The sequence below is a fragment of the Aquila chrysaetos genome, chromosome 12, assembly GCF_900496995.4.
Source record: "Aquila chrysaetos chrysaetos chromosome 12, bAquChr1.4, whole genome shotgun sequence".
NCBI lineage: Eukaryota > Metazoa > Chordata > Aves > Accipitriformes > Accipitridae > Aquila > Aquila chrysaetos.
Window position 1 is genome coordinate 20,543,726 of NC_044015.1, and position 24,223 is coordinate 20,567,948.

Consider the following 24,223-nt stretch of genomic DNA (forward strand, 5'->3'; position numbering starts at 1 on the left):
CAGGTGAATTTTAGCTAAATATCACACCAGAATCTCACTTGGACCTTAGAAACTGAAATTACTGGACTTGTATTTTTAAGCAGACCTGTACAAAAGCAATTCTTTTCTAGAGTGATTCTTCCAAAGTAAATAGTTGCTACCAAGCAGTTTGGCTCACAGACTCCTGATTGATCATGATTAGGTATGCAATACTTACAAAGAGTCAAACATGTTGGGTCTATTGAACAAACTAATACACTATTTCCAGCAGTGTATTTGAACCAAGAGACCTGCAGGATAAGATTCAGTCTGTACAGACAAAATAACTGTAGAACTGCTGTAAGCAAGGAATACATCTGTAAAGACTGGTATAATATGACCTATAATTTGGGCTGTGTACCTTTAGCTGAGGTATAACCTGGCCTTATACTCATGCTTTCATGTTTTAAAAGCCTTCATGAATTTCTGTATGCAAAGTCCACCAAATGAATATTAATAGTTCTTTTGCTTCTAAGCCACTAGGAGGCTCTAGAAATCCAGCTCTCTGACCTGGCAACATTTTCAGCCTACAGTTCCAGAAGCAGCTACAGATTCTTGGTCTGTCAATTGTTTGTGTGCCCAGCTTATTTTAAGAATGAAATAGTCGGAGCTTTTACTCTTAATATGAATTGTATTTTGTTAAATTAAGTTAGTAGCCAATAAGACACATTTAGAAACATATCAGTTATTAAAAGTCTTAAACATAGCAGTGTCAAAGCCCTAGTCTAGCTTCAGCTGAGTCTGGAGTTCACATGCTTAATTAACATAGCATAAAAAATAAATTTCTGCCTACAGATATTAAGTGTAATCACTTATATTAATTAAAAGCAGAGCTTACATCAGGGAAACCCAAACAGACAGTCACCACCTACCAAAGCCACTGTTATCTCCACTGTTGGTACCAGCTCAGGATCTGATTTTCAATTTGCTTAGGACTTGATACAATACCTGCAAGGTCAGTAGGAATCTTTCCACTCCAGGATGCCAGACTCAGCACTAAGCCAAGCCAAGAGACCACTTCTTTCTTTGAATGGTCACTATGGTGAATATAGGAGGATTATCAGTTTTCTAAGGCCTGCAAGATTTGTTTCATATTAAATACATACATTTGGTCACAACCTGTTTCAGACATCAGAAATGCAAAAATTCTTTTGCTCATAATAGTAAACTCCAGTATGTTCCTTCCCTGAGCCTGTATTCTATGTGAGCATGTTGAGATTTTCTGTTTTGTTTTGTCTATTTTTGTGAGACCACTATTAATAAAACACAAACTTACTTTGACTAGTTCTGCCCAGATTCCATGTACAGTATCTTACCCTGGATGAAGATCTGGTTTAGGTCTGTTTATGAGTAAAACTTACTCTGAAAATCTGCTTCATCATTTAATGACAGTAAAGAGATGCAGTTACATAGATTTTCCCACTTCTTCAGGGCCAGATGCACAAAAAACTTGATTAAAACATTGCTGAAGTTCATGACAAGATTAGACAGCGTATTTTTCATTGACTGTAGTCATTTTTTGACTGAACTCTGAGACCGTTATTTTCTGTACAACAGAAATAGATAAACGTAAAAAGAGGTGGCTTTCATTTCTGTTGCCTTCCCTACAGCGGATGCACTCCTGTTTTCCTTGCTTATGTTCTTACTGTGCTCATCTTTAGCTCTCAAATATTAATATAGAACAAAGGGTTATATTTGATCCCATGCAAATCAATTGGAGTTTTCTTTGCTAATAGAAAGATTTTTGGCATAGTTAGGCCCAGTGTCTAGACAATGATATATCAGGGTATATCTGCAGATTCAAATGGTGAATTCACACACCTTAATAAAGAGGGGATTGTTTGTTTTTTATCCCTGTAATTACTGTATAGAAATAGAAAATAACTTATTCATTTAAAGAGTTTTTTGCTTATTTAAACAATATGTTTTGCTTTTTTTCATCAAGGGTGGACCTGGAGCAGCAGGTGCTAAGGGTGAAAGTGGTGAACCAGGTCCCCAGGTACAATAATATTGCCTGTTATGTTTGAATGAGTTTATCTTTAAGAAAATCCATTCATATCACTTAGAAGAAATCAATCAATGATATGCTTTCCATGTGCAATTGAAGAAAAATAGCTTTTACAGTACTATCCTCATTAAATGCAATAGCTTGATTGTTCATTCTGAAATATGAAAGTAACAATTTTTATATAACAAAGAATAATTATCACATGTAGAGTGTCATCACTTGAAAACTTGTTTTAATATTGTCACTTCAGGCTCTTTTCTCTGTTAAATAATCATACATCAGTCTGCAATTGTATGACCTTGGGCTCTGATCTTATCAAATCTCATAAGGTGAGAGAGGTTGAATTTAGTTGGTAATTAAACAGGATATTTTCAGGAAAGACGTGACATAGCAAGAATAACTCTTTAGGAATCAGTGCATGCTTTTCTTCTCAGCTTACTATTATATCAGCTCCTGTGCAGTGATGTTAAAGAGCACTGAAACCCATTGAAATCTTTCAGCTTAAACCTAAAAGTAATGGGGGATTCTTAAAGAAATCATGAGAAATCATGATAGGAGTCTCTGGAACAATGCTTTTGCCAGATCTCAAGTGGTATCATGGATTTGCTACATTATTAAGTGCCTGTTTTAAAACTCCACATGGATATTTGCAGAAGAAAAATAAAGCAATTAAACAAAAAAGCACTCTGAACAGCTAGTCAGTCTTCCAGTTTGCTTACTTACATTTTTAGTATTTTGTCTCTTCCTACTCAGTATTTTTGGATGGCTAGTCCTTACCATTGCTATTTTCACCTGAAGAAGATGCATTTGGATGGGGGATGAAAAAGCCTCCACAGACACATATGCCCATGCAGTTGTCAGTGAAAGTTACATGTGTTTGAAAAGTGGAATTAGGCTTTGCAGTTTGGGGTAATTTGGTCTCCCTCTAGTTAAAACTGTGCTGTGTAAAGCGAAGACAGCATGTGAGGTGTTTACCAGCACAACTCACGTTTGTGTATGAATTAGGGATCTGAAATAAGCACTCTTTAGTTTTCATCAAATAATTATTATGTGACTAAAATAATTTTGGCATGAGAGGAAGAAGGGTTTTCAAACCACAAGACTGAGGTCTTCAAAGCCATGAAAATAATGTAAGAAGCTTTTATGTTAAAAGGACCACTTATGCCATGTATAGTGTCATCTCATGAAAACTAGCATTAAAATTGGTAGTGCTAAGGCCAGTTTGGATGCCCATGTTCTCTTAAAACTAATGGGAATTTGGAAACCAGAATCCATCTCCTGGGAAAAAATGCAGCTTTGTGTTAAAAAAAAATATTATCTGGTTCTTGAGCTGAGATGTTTAACTAGCTTTTTGCTGACATACATGTGATTCTAAGAATTACACTCTTTAAATTCAGGGTCCTCGTGGTGTTCAAGGTGCACCTGGTCCAAGTGGAAAAGCTGGCAAAAGGGTAGGTAGCATATGGATCAATCCTGCTCTGGGTAAATAGTTTCTATTTAAATATTTGTAAATATTAACTGATTCCACTGCATTTTAAAATGTTTGCCCCTTTGGGTTTTTTCAGGGACGTCCTGGAGCCGATGGTGCCAGAGGAATGCCAGGAGAACCTGGAGCAAAGGTAAATAATAATGAGACCTAAGGCTTTATTTCAGTCTTGGAATGGGCTAGACAGATTTTATGTAGGTACCACAGTTTCTTCCAGGCCAACCCAAAATTCTTCTTTCAAGTGAAAATACTGAGGTTTCAGATAGCTCGGTCAGATGCAAGAGCTGAGAATGAATCATCCATTTAAAATATGGTAATTAATGGTAATGGCTAGTAGTCTGACATTGAAGTAACTTGATTCTTGGGGCATGATTCCTATCTCTCTGAGTCAGTTTCTAGTTACAGAGTATCAGTAATAGTAAAGTCAGTTTTGCAACAGCAAAGTGCAGCTAGAATAAAGCTTTTCATTTCAATGTAGACTTCTTTTTATAAATAGCATAACTGCAGCACAGTGAAAAAGTTGGTGTGGCATCTTCTCTTGCTTTAATGCATAGAAACAAATTTTGTGAATTTGATCTATGTGCTCCCCTTCATGTGTTTCATTCAATAACAAAAGTGTACATATAAGGAAGGGTAGAAATTAACTTTCAGAGGCAAAGCACAGTTTATTCAGAGTAATACAGAATGTAATAGTCATTTACTAAAGCTGTGATTTCTTCTTTCCTAGGGTGACAGAGGATTTGATGGTCTTCCTGGACTCCCTGGTGACAAAGGTAACAGGGTAAGAAAAACATGTATATTTATACAACAACAAATTGATACTGACACAGAAATAATGCACTATTCATTAAGAATAGCACTAAGGACTATGGGGAAAGTTAAAAGAGAATGTCAGCTTTTCATGCAACAGAGTAATATCTGTATTGGCTGGTAATATATTCCTCATGAAACATTTTAGTAATATCAATCAACAGACAGCAATTCATATATATATATTAATGATTTAAATATATTTTCACAATTCAGTTCACATCTTCAGCTAGGTTTTCCTCTAATTTTTCTTATTTAAGGAATTTGCCTGTTGGATTTAAAGTGATTGTTAAAGGAAATAGTAACAGGAAAAGGAAATTTGCTTGAAGTTTCTGTGTCAGGAGCATCACAGATTTTAACCTGCTGAAAAGCTCGCTCAAAAAATGCATTTGAATATTTGAATTGCAAACTGAATTGTTTAGTATGGCTTATTCCAACAACTGCAGCTTAAAGAAAGATCAGAGTCAGGTCAGATAAGTTAGGAAAACGAATTAATATTTAAAACAACTAATGTTCTTGCTCCTTATGTCATACCAATCTATAGGATGAGACTGCATCTTTCCCTACAAAGTGTAGAAATAATCACAGCAGGGGATTTCTGCTTGAAATTATACCCCTAATGTAGATGCTAGTAACAACATACTCTACTGAATGTACCCCCCTTTATTGTTGTCCTGGTAAGTGCAATGCACCAACAAAAGAAACAGTGTGTGGGAATGTCAGCAGAACCATTCCCATATGTACTAAAGCTTGATGACCAAGGAATGATTATAGCTTTCACCCTTCTGCTTCCCAGAAAATCTCAACTGTGTTGGCTACTGGCCTGTGATGTAGTTCTTTGTAATAGCATCTAAGGATACTCTTTTGAGTTCTGTTTGCAGTAGGAAAAGAACTTCTAGTGTCATACAGAAATGTCTTGATCCTCTTTCATCATCCCCTTTTTCTTAGAGTGTAAAGCAATCAGTGCATCACGTAATTGAAATCCAGCTTGATTGGCAGGTGACCAGCAGAGGGGGCTAGACATTAAGCTCTTGCCACTACACTTGTTGAAGGCTGAGTAGAAATTGGTTCAGTCAGGGAATGTGTGTCTGCTTTCCAACCTGGAATACTAGAATTGTCTGTCTGTGGGACCTTCCAAGTCATGAAGAAGTTAAATTTTTTTTTTTTTTCAAATATTCTATTTGTTTCATATTTCCTAAACAAATTTTAAAAAGCTAAAATAGAAGAATCAGTTTGGGTTGAAATTTGCAAAATAGTAATGAAAATAATGACTTCTTTTCATCATTTCTTTCATCCCACTATTTAAAAATCACTGCATTCTCGTGTTTTCCATAGGGAAATCTTCTGTAAAAGTACAAACTATGATCTTTCTGAAAGCAGCTCAATTCAAAGCCAGATCAGATAGCTGTAGCTTTTCAGATTCATATATACTGACAGCATATAATGCAAATAGTCAGTTCTCTTTGGCTTGCAATAAAGAGCACAGAAAGACAAAAGAAACACTTTTTCTGTGGTAGTTATGTTTCAACTGTAAGATAATTGATGTTGAAAACCCATAACTTTAGAGTAGAAGCTTTAGGACTACTTTTAGAATTAGTCATATTTGAACTATGAGTGGCAAGTTGGATGTCTCTCTGAGATTATGCCTCCATCAAAAATTTTGAACTTTTCTTATTTAGATTTACTAGATGCATAACCCTTCTCCAGTATAAAAGCAAGACAGTATACACTAAAACAAAAGGTCTAAGTGTCCTGGTTTGGGCTGGGATAGAGTTAATTTTCTGTCTAGTAGCTGGTATAGTGTTATGTTTTGGATTTAATATGAGAAGAATGTTGATAACACACTTATCTTTTTAGTCATTGCTAAGTAGTGTTTATACTAAGTCAAGGATTTTTCAGCTTCTCATGCCCAGCCAGCAAGAAGGCTGGAGGGGCACAAGAAGCTGGGCAGGGACGCAGCCAGGACAGCTGACCCAAAATGGCCAAAGGAATATTCCATACCATGTGATGTCATGCCTAGTATATAAACCAGGGGGAAATTGGCTGGGGAAAGGGGAGGGGCAGGGTGGGGAGAATTGCTGCTCGGGAACTGACTAGGCATTGGTCAGCAAGTGGTGAGCAGTTGCATTGTGCATCACTTGTTTTGTATATTACAATCCTTTTATTATTATTATTGCCATTTTATTATTGTTATTATTATTATCATTATTATTTTCTTCCTTTCTGTTCAATTAAACTGTTCTTATCTCAGCCCACGAGTCTTACCTTTTTTTCCTGATTCTCTCCCCTGTCCCACTGGGTGGGGGGGAAGCGAGTGAGTGGCTGCACGGTGCTTAGTTGCTGGCTGGGGTTAAACCATGACACTAAGGGAAAAAAATCAGGCTTTAACAGAACATTTGAAGGAAAGTATTAGAGAATTGAAGAACTGAGAATGCTGATAATGATAGGAAGTTTTGTTCTTACTGCATGACAATACCAGCACACTGAAGACAAGCTCCTAATCTAACTCCATGTGCCATGTGATTGCAAGACAAGAAGAGTAGCCCTTGAGGGGATGAACTATTTCAATATTTGAAAGCTTAAGTCAGTCTTCACCTGGATATTAATTGGAAGCCAGAGCATAGATCATGTGTCTTATATGTCATCTTTCAGGAGTGTCATTTAGCATGTAGAAAAACACATGCTCTAGCAGCAGATCACGTTGAGTAGTTCCAAAACTTAGCAAAATATAGAAACCGCTGTATTAATTCATCTTACAGGTATGAAAGTGCAGTTCATAGCATTTCATTTTCTCTCCTATGACAACTCCAACTTACAGAGAACAGAAAGGCAGTAGAATAAAATCCTGACATCCCTAATATTAGATATCTGGAGTAAGAAAGCAAGTTACCTAAAATTCCCTAGGAAAGTTTGAAAAGAGTAAAGAATGGAGCCACTAAAGACTGACTCCATATATCTCTGCTAGGATCCACAGCAGTGGTCAGGCTCCTTGGCGACACTGATAAAATTAAGGAAAACAGCATGAATACTTGGTTGTTGTCCAATGCCAGAAGGAAGCTACAGTCTAAAAACCTGCTGCCCAGAAAGAGGTCAGTCAGTGGTGTTTGAGCTATGTAGCTCACTAGTTCTCTTTAGAAATGGGGAAAGAAAAATAAATCCTAAAAGTGTGGTCCAGAATCTACTGAGGATCTGCATATATAGACTTGAAAAGCCCCAAGGTCTGAGGGGAAGTGTAGAAGTCTGGCTGCCTTCCAAAGCCTCAGACAAATCAGTCCCAAGGCTCTCAATGACTGGTGCCAGGGTGCGTGGTTCTGAAAGGTGGTTAGTGAACTTCACTATGTGTTTTCCAGGGCCCAGCAATTGGTTTATTTACTTCTGACCGCAGTACACATGCCTTATTTTAGTGACAGTAATACATTGTGTAGGGGGAGGGGGAAGGTGCCAATGAGACAAAAGAAAATGTGGGTAACTGCCTTTTGTAGCAGTAGTTTGTGCATGTTCTGGGGCCAAGAACAGTTACAGAGTGAAATTTTACGAACACAAATAGTTCATTGTTTCAATAATGTTCATTTGTTTTGATACCAATGTTATAAAAGCCTTTACTGAGTACTATAACCTACAGATTTGTATTATTGTGTCAAGACATGTTTTGACACATCAGACATCAGCTAACACATTTGTTTTCATTTCCCTTCCCGTCCATTATTATTTCCAGCAACAGATGTATTATTTTAATGACTTCCCTCATTCTACAGGGAGACCGTGGCCCACAGGGACCTCCTGGCTTACCTGGTGAAGATGGATCAAGAGTAAGTTGCTATTTACACAGTAAAATCTGGAGTCAATCCTCATGTAATGGGAATATGGTCATGATACATGTTCTTTTTTTCTAAAACTTCTATTCCCTTTGTACAAAAACAGGGAGAAGATGGGGAAGTTGGACCAAGAGGTCTCCCAGGTGAAGCTGTAAGCAATGCTTTCTTATTTTTCTGTTTCTGTTACAAACAAAAGTCACTCTCAGATTTTTTTCCTTTCTCTTGAACTGTTCTGAATTCCAGGTATACAAATTACTGCATGTGTGTGTATATAGAGAAAAGCATGATTCTGGCTGAAAAGCAAACAAATGAACAGTTTTGTTAGGGGTGAAACACTAATTACAGCATTAGAATTAAGTCAGGGACAAATCCAGCCAAATATACACAACTTCCAGAAACACAAAGGCTATTTCTTATCTTATTGTGTAAAATCAGTCACTGCAGTCCTTGATACATAAGAATATAACCAAGTCCATGTTGCTTTGAAAATGTTTTCGAAACAGTTATTTATTAGAAAATGAGGCCTGGCTTCTCCTCTTTTTCCACACTACTGTGCTTCATTGTGTATTTTTACACTTGTTTCACATACAGAATTTCCACTGCTGTCAGTTGGAATTCTGCAGGTGCTGTCACTGCAGAGCAGAGTTCTGCATTGCAGGCAAGAAATCAAGCCTCAGAAAGGGGAGTTTTACCCTAAATGTATGATATACTGCTGCCTATTCACAAAGTGGGAAGAAGTTGCTACAGCATCAGAGTCTTAGTGATTTGTGACTGTATCATACATGAGGAGACTGGAGACTCAGTCCTGCCTACTTTAGCAGCATGACATGAATGATGACACACATGATGAAAACTAATATTCATTTACATAGTATAAATCCAAAAGATTATGTTATAGACCAAATCTTGCTTGCCTTATTTAGGACAATAGCCCTTGGTCTTTTGTGGAATTTTTTAGGGGCAAGAGGAACAAACCTGATTTTGGTTTCCAGAATGCCTTGCATTTATTATAAAAAAAAGTATTAGTAATTTTTAATTCTTTATTAGATCTTTACTACAGATAAAAGCACTGTTTTACACTTAGAATAGTAATATAGAGTATGACAGACCATCATGTTTTCTAAAGACAGGAATACAAACATGTATGCTACTACTCAGGTCAGACCTTCAGGCAAGACACAGCTGAAACTTTAGTGGAAGATGCTGTGCCAATGTTCTGCACCAGGAAATATAACTAGTTATCTCCTACCTTTCTCTGAAATGACTATACAGCGGCTAAATCAAAGCTTGCCGTTCCACTGACATCCTGTTCAGATGTATGGTGGCCTTCAGGAGAATCTGTTATCAGTGAATTTTTTCCTTTCTTCCTTTCTTTCTTTCTCCCTCAACCTCCATCCTGTCTTCCCTTCATCCTTCCTACTCCTTATTACATTCCTTGCCCAGTCCTGCTCCTGGGCCTCTCTGTCCAGAAATAATCATGCAGGTGTTAATAAGTGTTGCTTCTCTTACAGGGTCCACGGGGATTACTGGGCCCCAGAGGTACACCTGGTCCCCCTGGACAACCTGTACGTATGAACTGTTTTGTATTTGCAGTTTCCAGAAGAAAAATGGAAGTCCACTGAAAGTTGCTCATGTTTATATTGTTTGTTGTAGGGCATTGCAGGTGTTGATGGACCTTCAGGCCCAAAAGGAAACATGGTGAGTAAGTGAGCGGGGAATTAAAAAGGGAGTGGATTCTAAGAATCCTTTCCACATTCTCTTATCCCTGCCACTATGCCATCCCTTCCATTTAATTAAACTTTTCTGTCAAAATATTCAGATTCGTCATGATTTTACATAGAAAAGAGAAGCCTTCTGTTACATAGTCTTCAGCCAAAAGGCCTAATCATGCTTTCTCTCAAGCTCCTTTAGCACCATGGACTCCAGTGCTTAGGTCCTATGTGTGGGCTGTTATTGTGTATTAAATAAAAGGCCATGATATTCATTAACATGAAAAAATATCATACTGGATAGAAAGTTGGTAGTAACCTTTAAAGAGGGAGGAACAAAGATGAGTTTGTATTCCTTTTAGTCCTGACAATGAAGATCTGTGGTGCAGAAATGCAAACCTAATGCGCTGGTATTTTTTTGCATGGTAGGGTCCTCAAGGGGAACCAGGACCTCCTGGTCAGCAAGGAATTCCAGGCCCACAAGTAAGTGTAAAATAACTCCCAATAAATACGATGCAATGTGCAGCAAATGTTGAATAAATGGAAATTACTAAAAGGTTAGCTTTTCATGTGCAAAACTGATAAAGCTTCAAGGATTTTATAAATAATGCTGCAAATGTGCCGAGGGCAGTGGGAGCAGAGTTTTCAAGTAAGCTTTCAGAGGGATTTTTCATTCAGGAGAAAAATGACTCATTCAGTGTTCCTGGAATGCAGCAGGAACGGCCACACCTGGAGGAGGTTTCTGAATAGGATCTTGTTACAGACCTACTGCCAGAATAGTGGCTTGTGCAAAAGGCTCACACAAAACTCCTGATCTAACTCGTAAGGAGGGAAAAAAGGCCACTTATGTTTACCAGTGTGTTTAAACAGATTAATGAGGGACCTTTAGTAGGGTGAATGTATGTATATTGTTCTCCCTGGTTTCTCACACTGGTTTCTTTTTAATAGGGGCTTCCTGGTCCGCAAGGTCCTATTGGACCTCCTGGTGAAAAAGTAAGTTACAGCATTATTCTGGTATTTCACAGTTCTGTGCAACAACCTTGCTTATGTGCTTAACGGCGTTGCTATGTTTTACAGAATAGTAACCTAAGATGTAAAAATTAGCAGATTTTCCTGAAATCATCAAGTAAATGAATAACCAATGGAGGCCTGGCTTTCCTCTCTTATACACTTTTTCACAAACATAATTTCCTCCCTTTATTTTGGATTATTTTTCTGTTATGAGCTTCAAAATCCCATCTACAATATTAAGCAGTGTGTACCTGTATGTTAATTAATTTCACAGCAAGCTGTGAAAATTATTTTTATTAATCTCTTTTTTATAACAGTGTTTTACCTACTCAAGTCTGATTCTGTGGTCTTTTTTCAAGGATTATATTTTGACATAACTCTGCAGTGTAATTGGCATACTGTAGCGTCACTTGGTGGTTTTTTCCTGATCTGTTTGTACACATTCTTGTGGTTTGAAACATGTCCTCTGTTAATTTTAAAAAATGTCATTATTGAATTTTACACTAATTTTACTTTTCTACCCTTTTTGCTGAATTCCTGCTCTATTGATTCTTCTTTGATTTTGCTCCTCTTCACTGTTTAGTATATACTTTAGGAGAAATTGAAGGAGATTTTAGCTAACAATATACATGCTTTTTACCTGTCTGTGTGCCTCAGAAGTATTCCAGCAAAATGGGCTAAGTCCACAATATGCACATTCCAGAGGCTTTCACAAAGATGTACCATGCCTTTCAGCTATGAGTGCTGGAGTTCTGTAACCCGTACTCTTTGCCTCTTGATCTTGTTGGTTTCTTTCATATGGTGAATCCTTTTATTCCTGAAATTCTAATTAATAGGTAATTTTGTATGCTGGAGAATTGTCCCCCACCTTGTGTTGTGTGTGTGCATGTTCAGGGGGTAATTCCTGAAGCCTGTTCTCAGGCAAGCATCTCATTGAAAAATATGTGTGATTTGTGTTGACTAAAGATTGTAAGAACTGGCCTTGAGCTTACTACATATTGTACGACAGTATCTTTGTTAGTTTAGTTTTGTTATATTTTTGATTTATCCCTGATATCCATATCAAGGGATTTAGGTATAACTACATTTTATATCCTTAGCTCTTAGAGTCAAATGTATTGGATATGGGTGGGGTTTTTTTTATTTTTTCTTTCCTGGTTTTTTTTTAATTATTATTATTTTCCTTATAGCTACTCTACACCTGGGGTGGGTTCGCCAGTTGTTTTAAAATACTAAAAAGGTTTAAGGTAGTTTCCTGGTTTAAGGCATAATAGTTCTCAGAAAGAATGATCCTCCATCATCCTAGCAAATGATAGAATGTTCATTATTGTTCTTAAGATGTGACTCTGTTACTGCATTTAGGGACCTCAAGGCAAGCCTGGCCTTCCCGGCCTTCCTGGTTCTGATGGGCCTCCTGTAAGTAACCAAATATTTCATCCCTTGAATGTTTAAATACTTTTATCAAGTAATAAATATTTCTGGATACTTGTATTGCAAAAAGAAAACGGAGAGTAAAAGCACTGGTAGTCCTAGCTGGCAACAACATAAAATCCATCTAAAACCCCTGTATCATTTGAGCTGTTAAAACTAAGAGTATTACATTTTTGAAGCAGCTGCTAAAAATGGCTGTGCGCTTTTAAAATGTGGTCCCAGGTGATGAAATGCATCTGAAACATCTGCAGGGATGTGTAAATAACCTAAATGACACACAAAGGGACAGATGCTGTTTCACTGTAGTCCTAATAAGTCAGTATAGTAAAGCAAATCATCTGTAAAAATGCTCACCACTTGTTCTCTGAGGAAACATAGAATAGACTAGATCTTTCTCTGCTTCCTGACCTAAGATGCATATTACACACTTGGGCTGCTTCTTTCATTGTCTACACTGGGACAGACCTAAGCCAAGGTTTAGAATCCTGTGATCACTAAGGAATTCAGCTTAGCTCTGAGGGTGCATTCACTCACGTGAACAGAGAGTATAACCACCTGAGTAGCATTGTTTACAGTTCAGGCATTAAACTTAAATGAAATCATTGTTCATAATATGACATGCATATACACTAGTTTTCTTGCATCAAAACCATCATCTTTTTACACCATGAAGAGCCATTAGACAGTCAGTGTGTGTTCTCAGACCATGTCTCTCTTCCCCATGCCATTTTCCCTTGCAATTTTTCTTTTAGGTTAAATCTGCATTTCTTAAACCTGACCTTCAGCAGGGTTTTGCTAGGATAAGAACAACAGAACTGACTGCAGGGGTTTCACTGCATAGATGCTTATATTACAAATACAGAACTGTACCCAGGGCTCTCACAATCTCTCTTTTACCCACCAAAGTACCATTTTCAAGGAGAACGTTAAATATGCAATGATAGTCCAGCTGGAAGTCTATGTCTTGAATCATTGTCTAAACATTTGAACTTTCCCTCTTATCCTTTTCTGCATATTAATTTCTAAACATAAACATTATTTTAAAATTTGCATCTTGTTAAACCTTAAAAGCAGGGGGGAAATGCTGTAAGAGATAATCAGGTGTTAGCACAACTCTGTAGCTGATATACATCCCTACTGTGGTGGGTTGATCCCAGTCAGCAGCTAAGCACCTACCCCATCACTCACTCACTCCTCCCACAGTGGGATGGGGAGAGAATCAGAAGATCAAAAGCAAGAAAACTCACTGGTTGAGGTAACAACAGCTTAATAAGTGGAGCAAAGCTACGCACGCAAGCAGAGCAAAATAAGGAATTCATTCACTACCCCCAATCTGCAGGCAGATGGCTAGCCACTTGCTGGAAAGTTGGGCTTCAGCACGCATAAGGTTTACTTGGGAAGACAAACACCATAACCGTGAATGTCCCCTCCTTCCTTCTCCTTTCCCTGAGCTTTTATTGCTGACTATGACATCATATGGTCTGGAATATCCCTCTGGTCAATTTGGGACAGCTGTCCCAGCTGTGTCCCCTCCCAGCTTCTTGCTCACCCCCAGCCTACTCACTGAGGGGTTAGAATGGGACAAAGAGAAAACCTCCATGCTGTACAAGCACTGCTCAGTAATAGCAAAAACACTGGTGTGTTACCAACACAGTTTTAGTCACAAATCCAAAACACAGCACCATATGGGCTGCTATGAAGAAAATTAACTCCACCCCAGCCAGACCCAGTACACCTACCCAAAATTATCTCTCTCATGCACAGGTAGATTTGTTCAGAAGAAGGGCAGGAGAGGCAGGTTAAACTAAGTCCATTCGAATTGACAAGACCTATTTACAACCACAGAATTACACTAGTGATTGAAGGTAATGAGCAGTACCTTCCTGACTGCAATGAGCTTTGTAACTGCTCCTATGATATCTGTGTTAAGATCAAGTGCAAGCTCAAGACCATTTTTTCAGGAGATCAGGAAAATTCTTGCTAGCTATTTCATTTCACTTCTATGTGGGGAAATGTCCTTCTATTTTGAAGGTGAGACATTTTTAAAAGTGGTATATTATACTGGAATTAGTGGAAATCTAAAGGGATACAAATATGCTCTTTAATAGCAGCATTTTTGAAGTCATTTAATGTTATAGAGACCTCTGATACTGGATGGAGATTTAAAATTTTGTGCACAAGAAAGCATATTCTGGCAGATTAGGACTAAACAACTGACATACATATGTTTTAAAAACCAAATAACAAATATTCAATGTTAATAAGACAAACTCTTTAAAGGAGAATTAACAATCACTGGTAAGGAAGTATCAAATACTTTTTATTTTAATCATTCTTTTAATAGAGAACATATTTTAAACTGTTTTCCAAGACCAGAAGATTGAATATAAGCTCCAGGGTTTTGTCATATAACAGCCACATCAAAGTCATATCATATTTGACACACTGAAAACATTTTGGGATGTCAATGACACCTACACATTAATGGTTTTAGTAACTGACTACATGATATTTGGGACCACATGCTTGGCAAAACTAGAGATTTACTGTGCTCCTCTAATAAGAGTGATGAACATAAATAGAAAAAGGATTCCTGACTGATTCACATAAGCAATAATCTTCTATTAATCTTTAGTTCATTAAATTGCCTTTACATTTTGCAGCATTTTAGTGTAAATTTTCTAAGAAAGAAAAACAATGGATCGGTTAATGTTTTGAGCGCTGCAGTATTAACATCAGTGATATAGAACAAACACTAAGACGTAAATATATTTTGTTTTAAAAGCAAGTCACAGTTTAAAACAAAGACATAGAATGTTAAAACTATATCAGCCTTCTGTTGGCTTTTGCAATAAATTCCATAATATTTTAAATAATTTTAGGAATGTCTTCATGCTGCAATATTAATCACCCTGCTTGTTTCAAAATCAAATTTGAGAGTGTTTTGCATGAAAAACCTCTTACTGCTGAAACATTAACAGAAAGGGTAATCAGGATATTCCTGAAAACATGAATATTAACATAACTATTGTCCAGGTTTTCCTTTGTATTGAAAAGAAAATCTTTCCTCAAAGTTTTGTGTGTGTGTGCCCTAACACAGAAGAAGGGTGATTAGTGACCTGAAATTCAAGTGTTTAAATAATTGTGCTTTTATAATACAATGTCACTACAATGAGTATTTTCCAAATCGGATACATTTCTCTTAAATCAGGGTCATCCTGGCAAAGAGGGTCAGTCTGGAGATAAAGGTGCATTGGTGAGTTTTAAAACTTTCCATTTATTTACATAGCTTTCAAGAAAACCTTTGGCAGTTTTTCAGCTTTATGACACATTTGTTTCTCCAAGAACTATTTAGGAAGATAATAGAAAACCCATCACACTTTCAAAGCCTCTGTGTGCAGACAAACATATTATATTCTAAATATTATAGAGATTCTAAACAATATAGAGATTACTCTTTTAAAGTAAAACTGATTGTGGAGTTGACAGAATGGCAATCAATAAAAGTTGCATACATTTCATAAAAGTAACTTGCAAATAGTTTGAGTTTACAATTCCATTGTATAAAGTACCCACTAGGGTTCTTCAGAACCTCGTTTTTTTAAGATTTACAAATGCATGCATATACCTTGTATTTTCTAGGTCACCTTCAAGTCAGTGACAGTGAAAAGTAATTTCTTTATTTCTTTATGAAGAAATGAAGGGTCTTGGGGCTCTTTAAAGTGTTCTGCTTGCTCAATATTGACCCTTATTTATCTAGAATATCACCCTTTATAGCACCTGAAATCAGTTTCAGTTGTGGTACTGATTTCAGTAGCAATACTAAAAGGTTGTATTCTGAATAAGTAGGATGAATGAATGAATGAATGAATGAATAGGACATTTCAGAAAGTACAATTCCACTGACAGCAGCATATTACTATTTGTCCAAAATGTTCTTATCTGTTAGAGGCTTGTAGATTTTATCTTGAATTCTTAAGAAAATAAAGTTTACACAGAGCATTTATGTTTTTTAATGTACAGGTGTGTGACCATCTGTCAGTTTTTCCTTATGTCTTTTAAATTTACTGATCAATTTCAGCCAAATTTGATTGAAAATTTTATTTCTCAGAGATGTTAACAGTCTAAAGATTTTGTGAAAAGACAGAAAGGGGAAAAAGACCTTATCAATGGACCCATTAGGGAAAGATTTTGTTATCTGTCCATCTCAGGCATAGGAGTATCAATAAAGCAGCTCAGCCTCAGACACAGATATGTATGTTTCCAGGCTTCCTTACTTCCACTGTTTACAGAACTCAGTTTCTTTAGACACTACCATCAGATTGCATAGTATCGAAGTTAAGCATCTTTAAAATGCTCAGCAAACCATAAATAACAGCATCCAGACACCAGTCAGTATTGATAGCACCATGAGCCTTTTAGCTTTCAGGTTTGGAATCTCTTTTTTTTTTAAAGACTATGATTTTTATTATTATCATTATTTTAGTCTCTACTTTTGACTTGCATCATCATCATAATTAACTCATAAATTTTCTCCAGTAAGACACCACTGGTTTCTAATTGGCATCTTTTTGTTTGTTTGTTTGTTTGTTACGTTTTCCAATTACCATTGTTTCAGATAATTTGTACTGTGGATAGATGTTTCCCAAATACACAAGTAGAACCAAGTTCATAATTCTATTAACAGTTTTATAGTGACATTGAAGGGTGCTTTGTGATGCCATGACTTTTCTTAGTGGCAGGCAGCCCACTGTTATTTTGATGTCTCACACAAGACTGCTGCATTATAATGAAAGAATGAGGATTAGATTCAGAAGAGAGCTGCTTGCTAACCAAGTACTGTACAAACAAAGGTTCTTTACTCCAATATATTTTAGGGGCCTCCAGGTCCTCAGGGTCCAATTGGCTATCCAGGTCCTCGTGGTGTAAAGGTAAGATTTAACTACTGGATTCCTTCCCCCATTCCTTTTTGAATATATACATCTGGGTAATTCTTTATATTCTTTCTTTAGGGAGCTGATGGTGTCCGTGGTCTCAAGGGATCCAAAGGTGAAAAGGTAAATTTGACTGCATTTAATTCCATTCCCTTTTTCTGTGTTCCTGTTTCACTGCAACATCTTCTGTCTCCTTCACTGCAGTGTGTTTTCTCGCAGCAGTGGGTTTATTTTTGCCTTACCCTAAGGACATACCAAGCCCAATTCATAAAACAGTGACCTTCATGGTTTTTTACACTGGTACAAAGTGAATACAAACTCTTCAGTTATTAGAATGGTTTTGGATCCTCTTCGCACCAGTTAAAGTAACTTCTCTCTTAGGTGCTCTTAAGGAGACAATTAGACATCCCCTCTCTTGTTAATAGATACTAGAGTGGATACTGAGAAGCTTGTGCATCAGAGAGTTTTGTGGTGACAATAGTTATTTTATCTGTTTTGATAGAGCTGTAGGCTAGATTTTGTATTTTTTCTAGGTTCCAGGTATTTTTGTCCCAGATCTTTGGCTTTGCCAAAGTGATGGACAGCCCCAGTCAGATGCATATATATGAACATGAAGAAAGCTTTTACATCCACCTGATACCATTAATTATGTACCTAGAGCTCTTACTAGAGCAAACACTAACTACTGCAATCTCTACTGAGTTCTGATGGTCTGCAGTGGCTGAAACTACAGCCAGTATTGGTTTAAATTCCCACTTTCCTCAGCTCTCGGAATGAGAGACAGATAACAAACACCATCAGTCATATCACCTGACCACACAGGTAAATTCAACCTTGTGGCTCTGGTGGCTACTGTGTATATATTTGTACCTATTTCTAAAGCAGAAGACTCAGTCTTGCAAAAAAGTGTTGATTTCAGCACTAGAGATCTGTCTTTCAGGTTCAGGTGCCAAGAGCTGCTGTACATTTTCAGGCTTTCCTAAACCACAGTTTGTCTAGTCTGCATACTCATTTTAGAGTTGCTCATTAGATTTAAGCTGAAAAAGAGTGTGTTTAAGACCTGTAGAGACTGGACAGCTCAAAAAACCAGCTTTTTCTTGTGCCTTATTGAGTGATTAATATCCAGCTAGGACAAAATACAGGACTCACGTATAAATAAACTTAATATATGTGTGTATCAATGAACACTAATTAGCATATACTCCACAATATTTCTGTGTTCCTAAAAACTGATCTCTCAGTTGCAGTAAGACACTGAACTCTACTGAATACCTCAAAATGTAACACAAAGATATTTCATAGATTGTCCTCACAGTGCTTTAAAGGTCTGTTACATAGACCTTTTTTACTGAAATTATTCAGATGCCATTACATGGGGGAAAGCACTGTAAGAGACAGAAATAAACTGATCATTCAGGAAAGCTGCTGTAGATCTGGAATGGTCCCAGAGACAGCACAGGAGGTCCATCTCTGCACTAACCAGTAAACGTGACTAGAACTCTTTAGCTATTTTATTTTTTGTTAACAGCAGAAGAGGAAATAGAGCATCCAGCTCTCTCCTCCTACATGGAATAAATTCAACCTCTTGTAGATCTTAATAGCTGGAACCTCACTGTGAAAGCTGAAGAAGTGTTTCAGTTCATTTGGCAGCCATTTGGTCAGTAGCTGGCACATGGTCAGTCCTTGCTGATGTGTTGCAAAGTTTTCTCATATAATTATTACTGTCCACGGCCATAACTGAGCAACTTTTACAACTAAAGCTTTTTTCATGTATTCTGCACTCTGCCTTTTTCACCTCTCTCTATATTTTAAGAAAGACCACCTTGACATTTTAATATATGCAATATAAGATGACCATATGAAGCTTAGTTTCACCATCTAGAAAACATGGGAAACCTGCTTTTAGAATGGTTTTTAGTATATTTTTTTCAATGAATCACAATGGGTTACCTCATCTTTTTTTACATGAACACATACTATTGAGAAACGATATTTGCTTGTTTGATTTTTTTTTTTTTTTGTAATTTTAATGTCTCCTCAGCTATTTTGAGCTGTTTACCACTAGCAAACCTATTTCTATCATCCTTTCTAGGGTTATTTGTTGCATGCAGTATGACTACTTCTGAACAGTCAAAATGGCTTTAGCCTTGCAATCTGTCTCAGTTACTGATCAGGGAGAAGATAAAGCCTTTGTGGCCCCAGGAATGCAAAATGCAAACTTCTTTTTCAAAGTGAGGATGAAATATAAAACCTTTCTTGTTTTTTTTTTCAGCAACATGGAGCACGGTATCGCTCTTTCCTGGCCTTATTGACTGTCCAAATATTACTCAGATTCTAAGTCAGCAATATTACTTCCACAAATAAAAAAATTAACAGCATCATAGTAAAACATTTTACTATGTGCCTATTCATCACAAAGACCTTTGCTCCAGGATATAACTAAGCATCAGATAGAAATGCAGTCAATAATCTTTGTTGTCTGGATATTGGAACAGTAGATGTATGATGAGTTAGTTGAAGAAAGCGGGAACCAAAAGCTGATCCGTTATGCTAGAGCAAGTCATGAACAACTCCACTGAACAACTCTGGAGATTTCTGTTTGTTTCTGAACTAAATCATACAGGTGTAAATGAAACATGTCTGAGTACTGTCTGCTTGTACTTCAGCATGGAGACTTATTAAAATGCTTGGAGTAATTCTCTGCCAGAATTTACTAGGCAGTAAATAAGTAATTCTCACTAAGAATAACAATAATGTGCACCTGTTTTGCCACTGTATATGGATTCAATCTTAATGTCCATTGTTTTTTCTACTTTCTTTCAATCATGTCAGCCAATGAGAGTAGGCAGGGCTGAGTATTGCCGGACATCGAACTACTATATAGAGATGACTACTTCTTCTTTTGGGTTATGAATATTAATATGTCTTTTTTTTATTTTATTGAGATGTCACAACCAGCCAATTTTTTAATTCCTTTCATGGTACTATAGACACTAATTTAAAAGAAAAATTAGTTAAAAGGAAGGTTCTGCTATCAAAAAGAACAACACTGAATAATTTGCCACCAATTTTTTAGGTAATTGAATGGATGACCTTATTAAAAAGAGTGATAATCAAAAAAAGTTTAGGAATTAAGAAAGGACTTTGCAAGATAATTCATAATAAAAAAGAAGAATTACATTGTCTCTAAACAGATTTTAAACAGCTTTAAACAGCTGTTATTAGGAACTTTCAGTTCATTTTGACAAAAGTAATTTTGTATAGTGCACTGATATACTTTCTCTAAAATAGCAATAGCCCTGTTAGATTTTCTGGTGTCTGAAGTTCTCACTTTATCTATGCAAATTATTTTAATGTACTGTATGTATTTTCTTATTCCATCTGCAGAAAAAAAAATCCTCTCTATTACTAGAATTCGTTACATGCATTTCTGCCTTTTTTAGGGTGAAGACGGTTTTCCAGGATTTAAAGGTGACATGGGCCTTAAAGGTGACCGGGTAAGCATTTATCATAGGCCATATGTTCTTAAAAAGCTTAAGTGTTATTATTTTGAAATAATCAATGAAGTGAACAAATAAATTTAAACCAAAAATAAAATAAAAACTACTAGCTTAAATTATTTCGATTTCTTGTGCGTGCACAGATTTGAGCCAAAAATTTGGTTCTTGTGAATCAACAACGGCACAGTTATAAAGAGGCAGAGAATGTCAGTCTTGGATATCCTTTTCATTAAGCTTCTTTCTAGGGAATCTCCTCTTCCAGATTCCAAGATCCCCAGTATTTGCCTGAGGAAAATTACTCTATCCAGGATTAAGACGTTTCGATTTCAACCTAGCATCTTGCAAATCTCTGCCAAAATGTCGTTTATTTAGCCCAATGGGAGCTTACTTCCTTTCATAAGAAGTGTGGAGGGTCTAAAAAAACTTATCACAAGAGGCTCCTGGCCTGTATCTGTTGCCTGTATACATAAATAACTGTGAAGATGGTATCCATATAAGTACTTAGGTACAGACATTTTTCTTTCTATGGACTGCCAGAGTGCCTTCACAAGACTTTACAGAAGGAAGAATAAGAATACACAGTTTCCAAATGCAGCTCTTTTCAGGCAAGGCAACTGGGCTCTTACACTTGTGAAAGTAATATTCAGTGCCTAATTTATATGTATTTGCATTTAGATAATGAACATAAGCAGTGGTATTTTCCTAATTGGAAATTGGATGGGGCTTTGAGCAACCTGATCTAGTTGAAGATGTCCCTGTGCATTGCAGGGGGTTTGGAATAGATGACCTTTAAAGGTTCCTTCCAACCCAAAGCATTCTATGATTATATGATTCCATGATTCTATGATTCTAATTTCTATTTACATTTACTGAAAACTTATTTTCAAGTAATTGTAGGTAGTCTCTCTAATATATGCACAGAGGCTATTGTTCCGTATTTATAAGGTGATGTATTTTAGGGAGAAATTGGTCAGCCAGGTCCACGAGGAGAAGACGGTCCAGAAGGTCCAAAAGGTCGAGCAGGTCCATCTGGGGACCCGGGTGCTGCTGGTCCAGCTGGGGAAAAGGTCAGTAGCCAGATATCAACATAAACATGTCATTGCCTCATAACATAGATGGAGCCCATGACCTTCATCACTAAAAAACCAAGCCTCTAGATCTGCAAAATCTTTAGCTACCTAACAGTAGCTTTTATGAGACACTACTACAGCAGACCACTGGAGTTCACCTTTGAACAAGTAGTGGGAATCATTATTTTGTAAGTATACAAAAAGGCATTATAGTACTTCATCGGCACATAAGGCAGCTAAATTCTTATCCCAAATTACATGCAGTGAATGCCAGCTAAGGAAAATATGATGCAAAGAAAATAGTTGGGCATAAAGGAGGATAAAGGTGCTGCTGGAGATTGAATTAATATTCAGTCATATTATGACAAACTGTGACATGAAGATTTTTTAAACAGAAGACATATCCCTAATAAAAATCCAAAATAGGGTTAGCAAAAGTGAAAGGTGCTGTTAAAAGGGAGGACTGAAAAAAAGGATGGTGGCATGAAATACAGGAGAGAACAAGCACAAAGATAAGTACAAATCTCTGTAGAATCTCTGTAGAATCCTGACCTCAACAAAAAACACCTGAGATAGATTGATATAGAGGAGGAAAGGAGGCTGAGGAATGCCTGTGCGGGTACCATAGTTCACTGGGTGACAGCATCAGAAAAGAAATGTGATTTCAGCAGTGGCATTTTGGATAACTGGGAAAGAATGAGAAAATAAAATAAAAATGATAGTTCAGAAATGGGTATACTATATTTCACTAAAGTGAGGAGATGCTGATGAAAGTATTTCCCTTCACATTTTTTGGTGAACTGTGGCTTTAATGCTAGTTCTGCCTTGAAAAGAATAGGACAGCAGGTGCATTTTATATTTCTTTCTCAGTTTCACTGTCTTTGAAATAGGAACAGTATTTTCCAGCAACACCCCATCTGACAGCATGATTAATTATTCTATCTGTCTTTTTATCTATATACAGTCTTTGAAATATACATTGAATTCTTAGTAAGTATGTGGTACTACTAAAAAGGTAACAAGGTTCACAGCTAAGAGTTTTGCCAGGAAGAAAAAATGTATTCAGCAAACATGGGAACAAACTCTCTTTTCATCAAAAGTTGCTACTTTTTGCAAGTACATCATTAGTAGAACTTCAGAAAGATGTTAGGGTTAAAATTTGAGCATAATGTCATTCATAAACTCTTAGAAAAGTATATATCCAAAACCAGTTCATTCATTACAAAAAAGGTTTATCCTCAGGTTTACTTCAGTATTGGGAATTATTTATGAATTAATGTTCTCCACAATTTTGCAAGATACCAGCCATTAGACCATTGAATTGATTCATTAGGTCATGAATCAAAAAACATATAAAAAAAGAAACTCAAAACTATTGTCCTACATGAATGCAAGCTGAGTTCACACCAGAAAGCCAGTGTGCTCAGTTTTAACTAGATCAGCAAAAAAATCTGGTATAATAAGGGGCATATAATCTCCACCCACAATATATTTGTATTCTCCAGAAACAACTGTATGTTTCATGGCAATGGTTGTTTTCAGTATCGCTGACCTGACAAAAATGTAAGAATATTAGGGATCTTACAAAAATTTATATTGTTATCATGATATCTGCAGAACAATTAATTGACAGAGGACATCTACAAAATAGTTCATCTTTCTCAAGTCTTTATAACCTAAATAAAAAACCAAAGTGAACCAAACCAAGCCAAAACAAACTTTGTTTTATAGTTGTTAGTTTTTAAATATGAATTTGAGTTATTTCTAATTCTTATTCACATTGCTCAATGTGAATATAGGTTCATGTTTTCAAGCATTTCTTCTTCACTATGACATATATGGGACTCTCAAAGTCTCACAAGTCCAGAATCTGAAGCCCTAAATATCAGAAGATATTTGAAAAAATTATTGGTGTTGATAACACTGTTAGCTGGGCTTGGAATTTTAGACCCGAAGTTTTCCCTTTTCTACAAATTTTTATGCCTTTTCTTACCTGTTGAAAGTCAAGCATCTGCGAATATTCTGTGGATACTTGGCCAGAACGGAGTGGGTCAGCGAAGAATTCTGTGATGTTGGTCCTGTGATATTTATTTTAGTGCAAAGACTAGAATAATCTCTGTGAACTCTTAGATCTCCCCACAATATTAGGGAAGTGTCTGTAAGACCAGTTATCAATGTCCTATTCCTTTGTCATTCCTATGACTTATTTAATGCAAAGGTACTACTCTTCCATAGTAATGAAAGTACCAGAGTAGTCTCTTATTCTCTACATTCACCTGATCGTGTGATAAGAAAACTCTCTTTCCCAAGTAGGTCTAGGGCTGGATTTGCTTAGTAAAGGAAATGCCAAGTATGGTGCCAAAACAATGAGGAACATATCAGAAAAGAGCTTATAATCAAAAAACCATCTGAATCCACACTCGAAACATAG

At 36.6% G+C, this 24,223-nt stretch overlaps 1 protein-coding gene across 7 annotated transcripts in view; it reads left to right on the forward strand.

Moving 5' to 3' along the window:
- Positions 1-24,223, forward strand: part of COL11A1 (collagen type XI alpha 1 chain) — a 164,235-nt gene that overhangs the window by 68,502 nt on the left and 71,510 nt on the right. For all 7 annotated transcript variants that reach the window (XM_030033746.1, XM_030033747.2, XM_030033748.2 and 4 more), the window contains 16 exons: positions 1,964-2,017; positions 3,424-3,477; positions 3,592-3,645; positions 4,240-4,293; positions 8,078-8,131; positions 8,244-8,288; positions 9,649-9,702; positions 9,791-9,835; positions 10,276-10,329; positions 10,795-10,839; positions 12,220-12,273; positions 15,500-15,544; positions 17,166-17,219; positions 17,301-17,345; positions 20,666-20,719; positions 21,682-21,789. In XM_030033746.1, the coding sequence (XP_029889606.1) occupies positions 1,964-2,017; positions 3,424-3,477; positions 3,592-3,645; positions 4,240-4,293; positions 8,078-8,131; positions 8,244-8,288; positions 9,649-9,702; positions 9,791-9,835; positions 10,276-10,329; positions 10,795-10,839; positions 12,220-12,273; positions 15,500-15,544; positions 17,166-17,219; positions 17,301-17,345; positions 20,666-20,719; positions 21,682-21,789 (873 nt within the window). The remainder of the gene's footprint in view (positions 1-1,963; positions 2,018-3,423; positions 3,478-3,591; positions 3,646-4,239; positions 4,294-8,077; positions 8,132-8,243; positions 8,289-9,648; positions 9,703-9,790; positions 9,836-10,275; positions 10,330-10,794; positions 10,840-12,219; positions 12,274-15,499; positions 15,545-17,165; positions 17,220-17,300; positions 17,346-20,665; positions 20,720-21,681; positions 21,790-24,223) is intronic.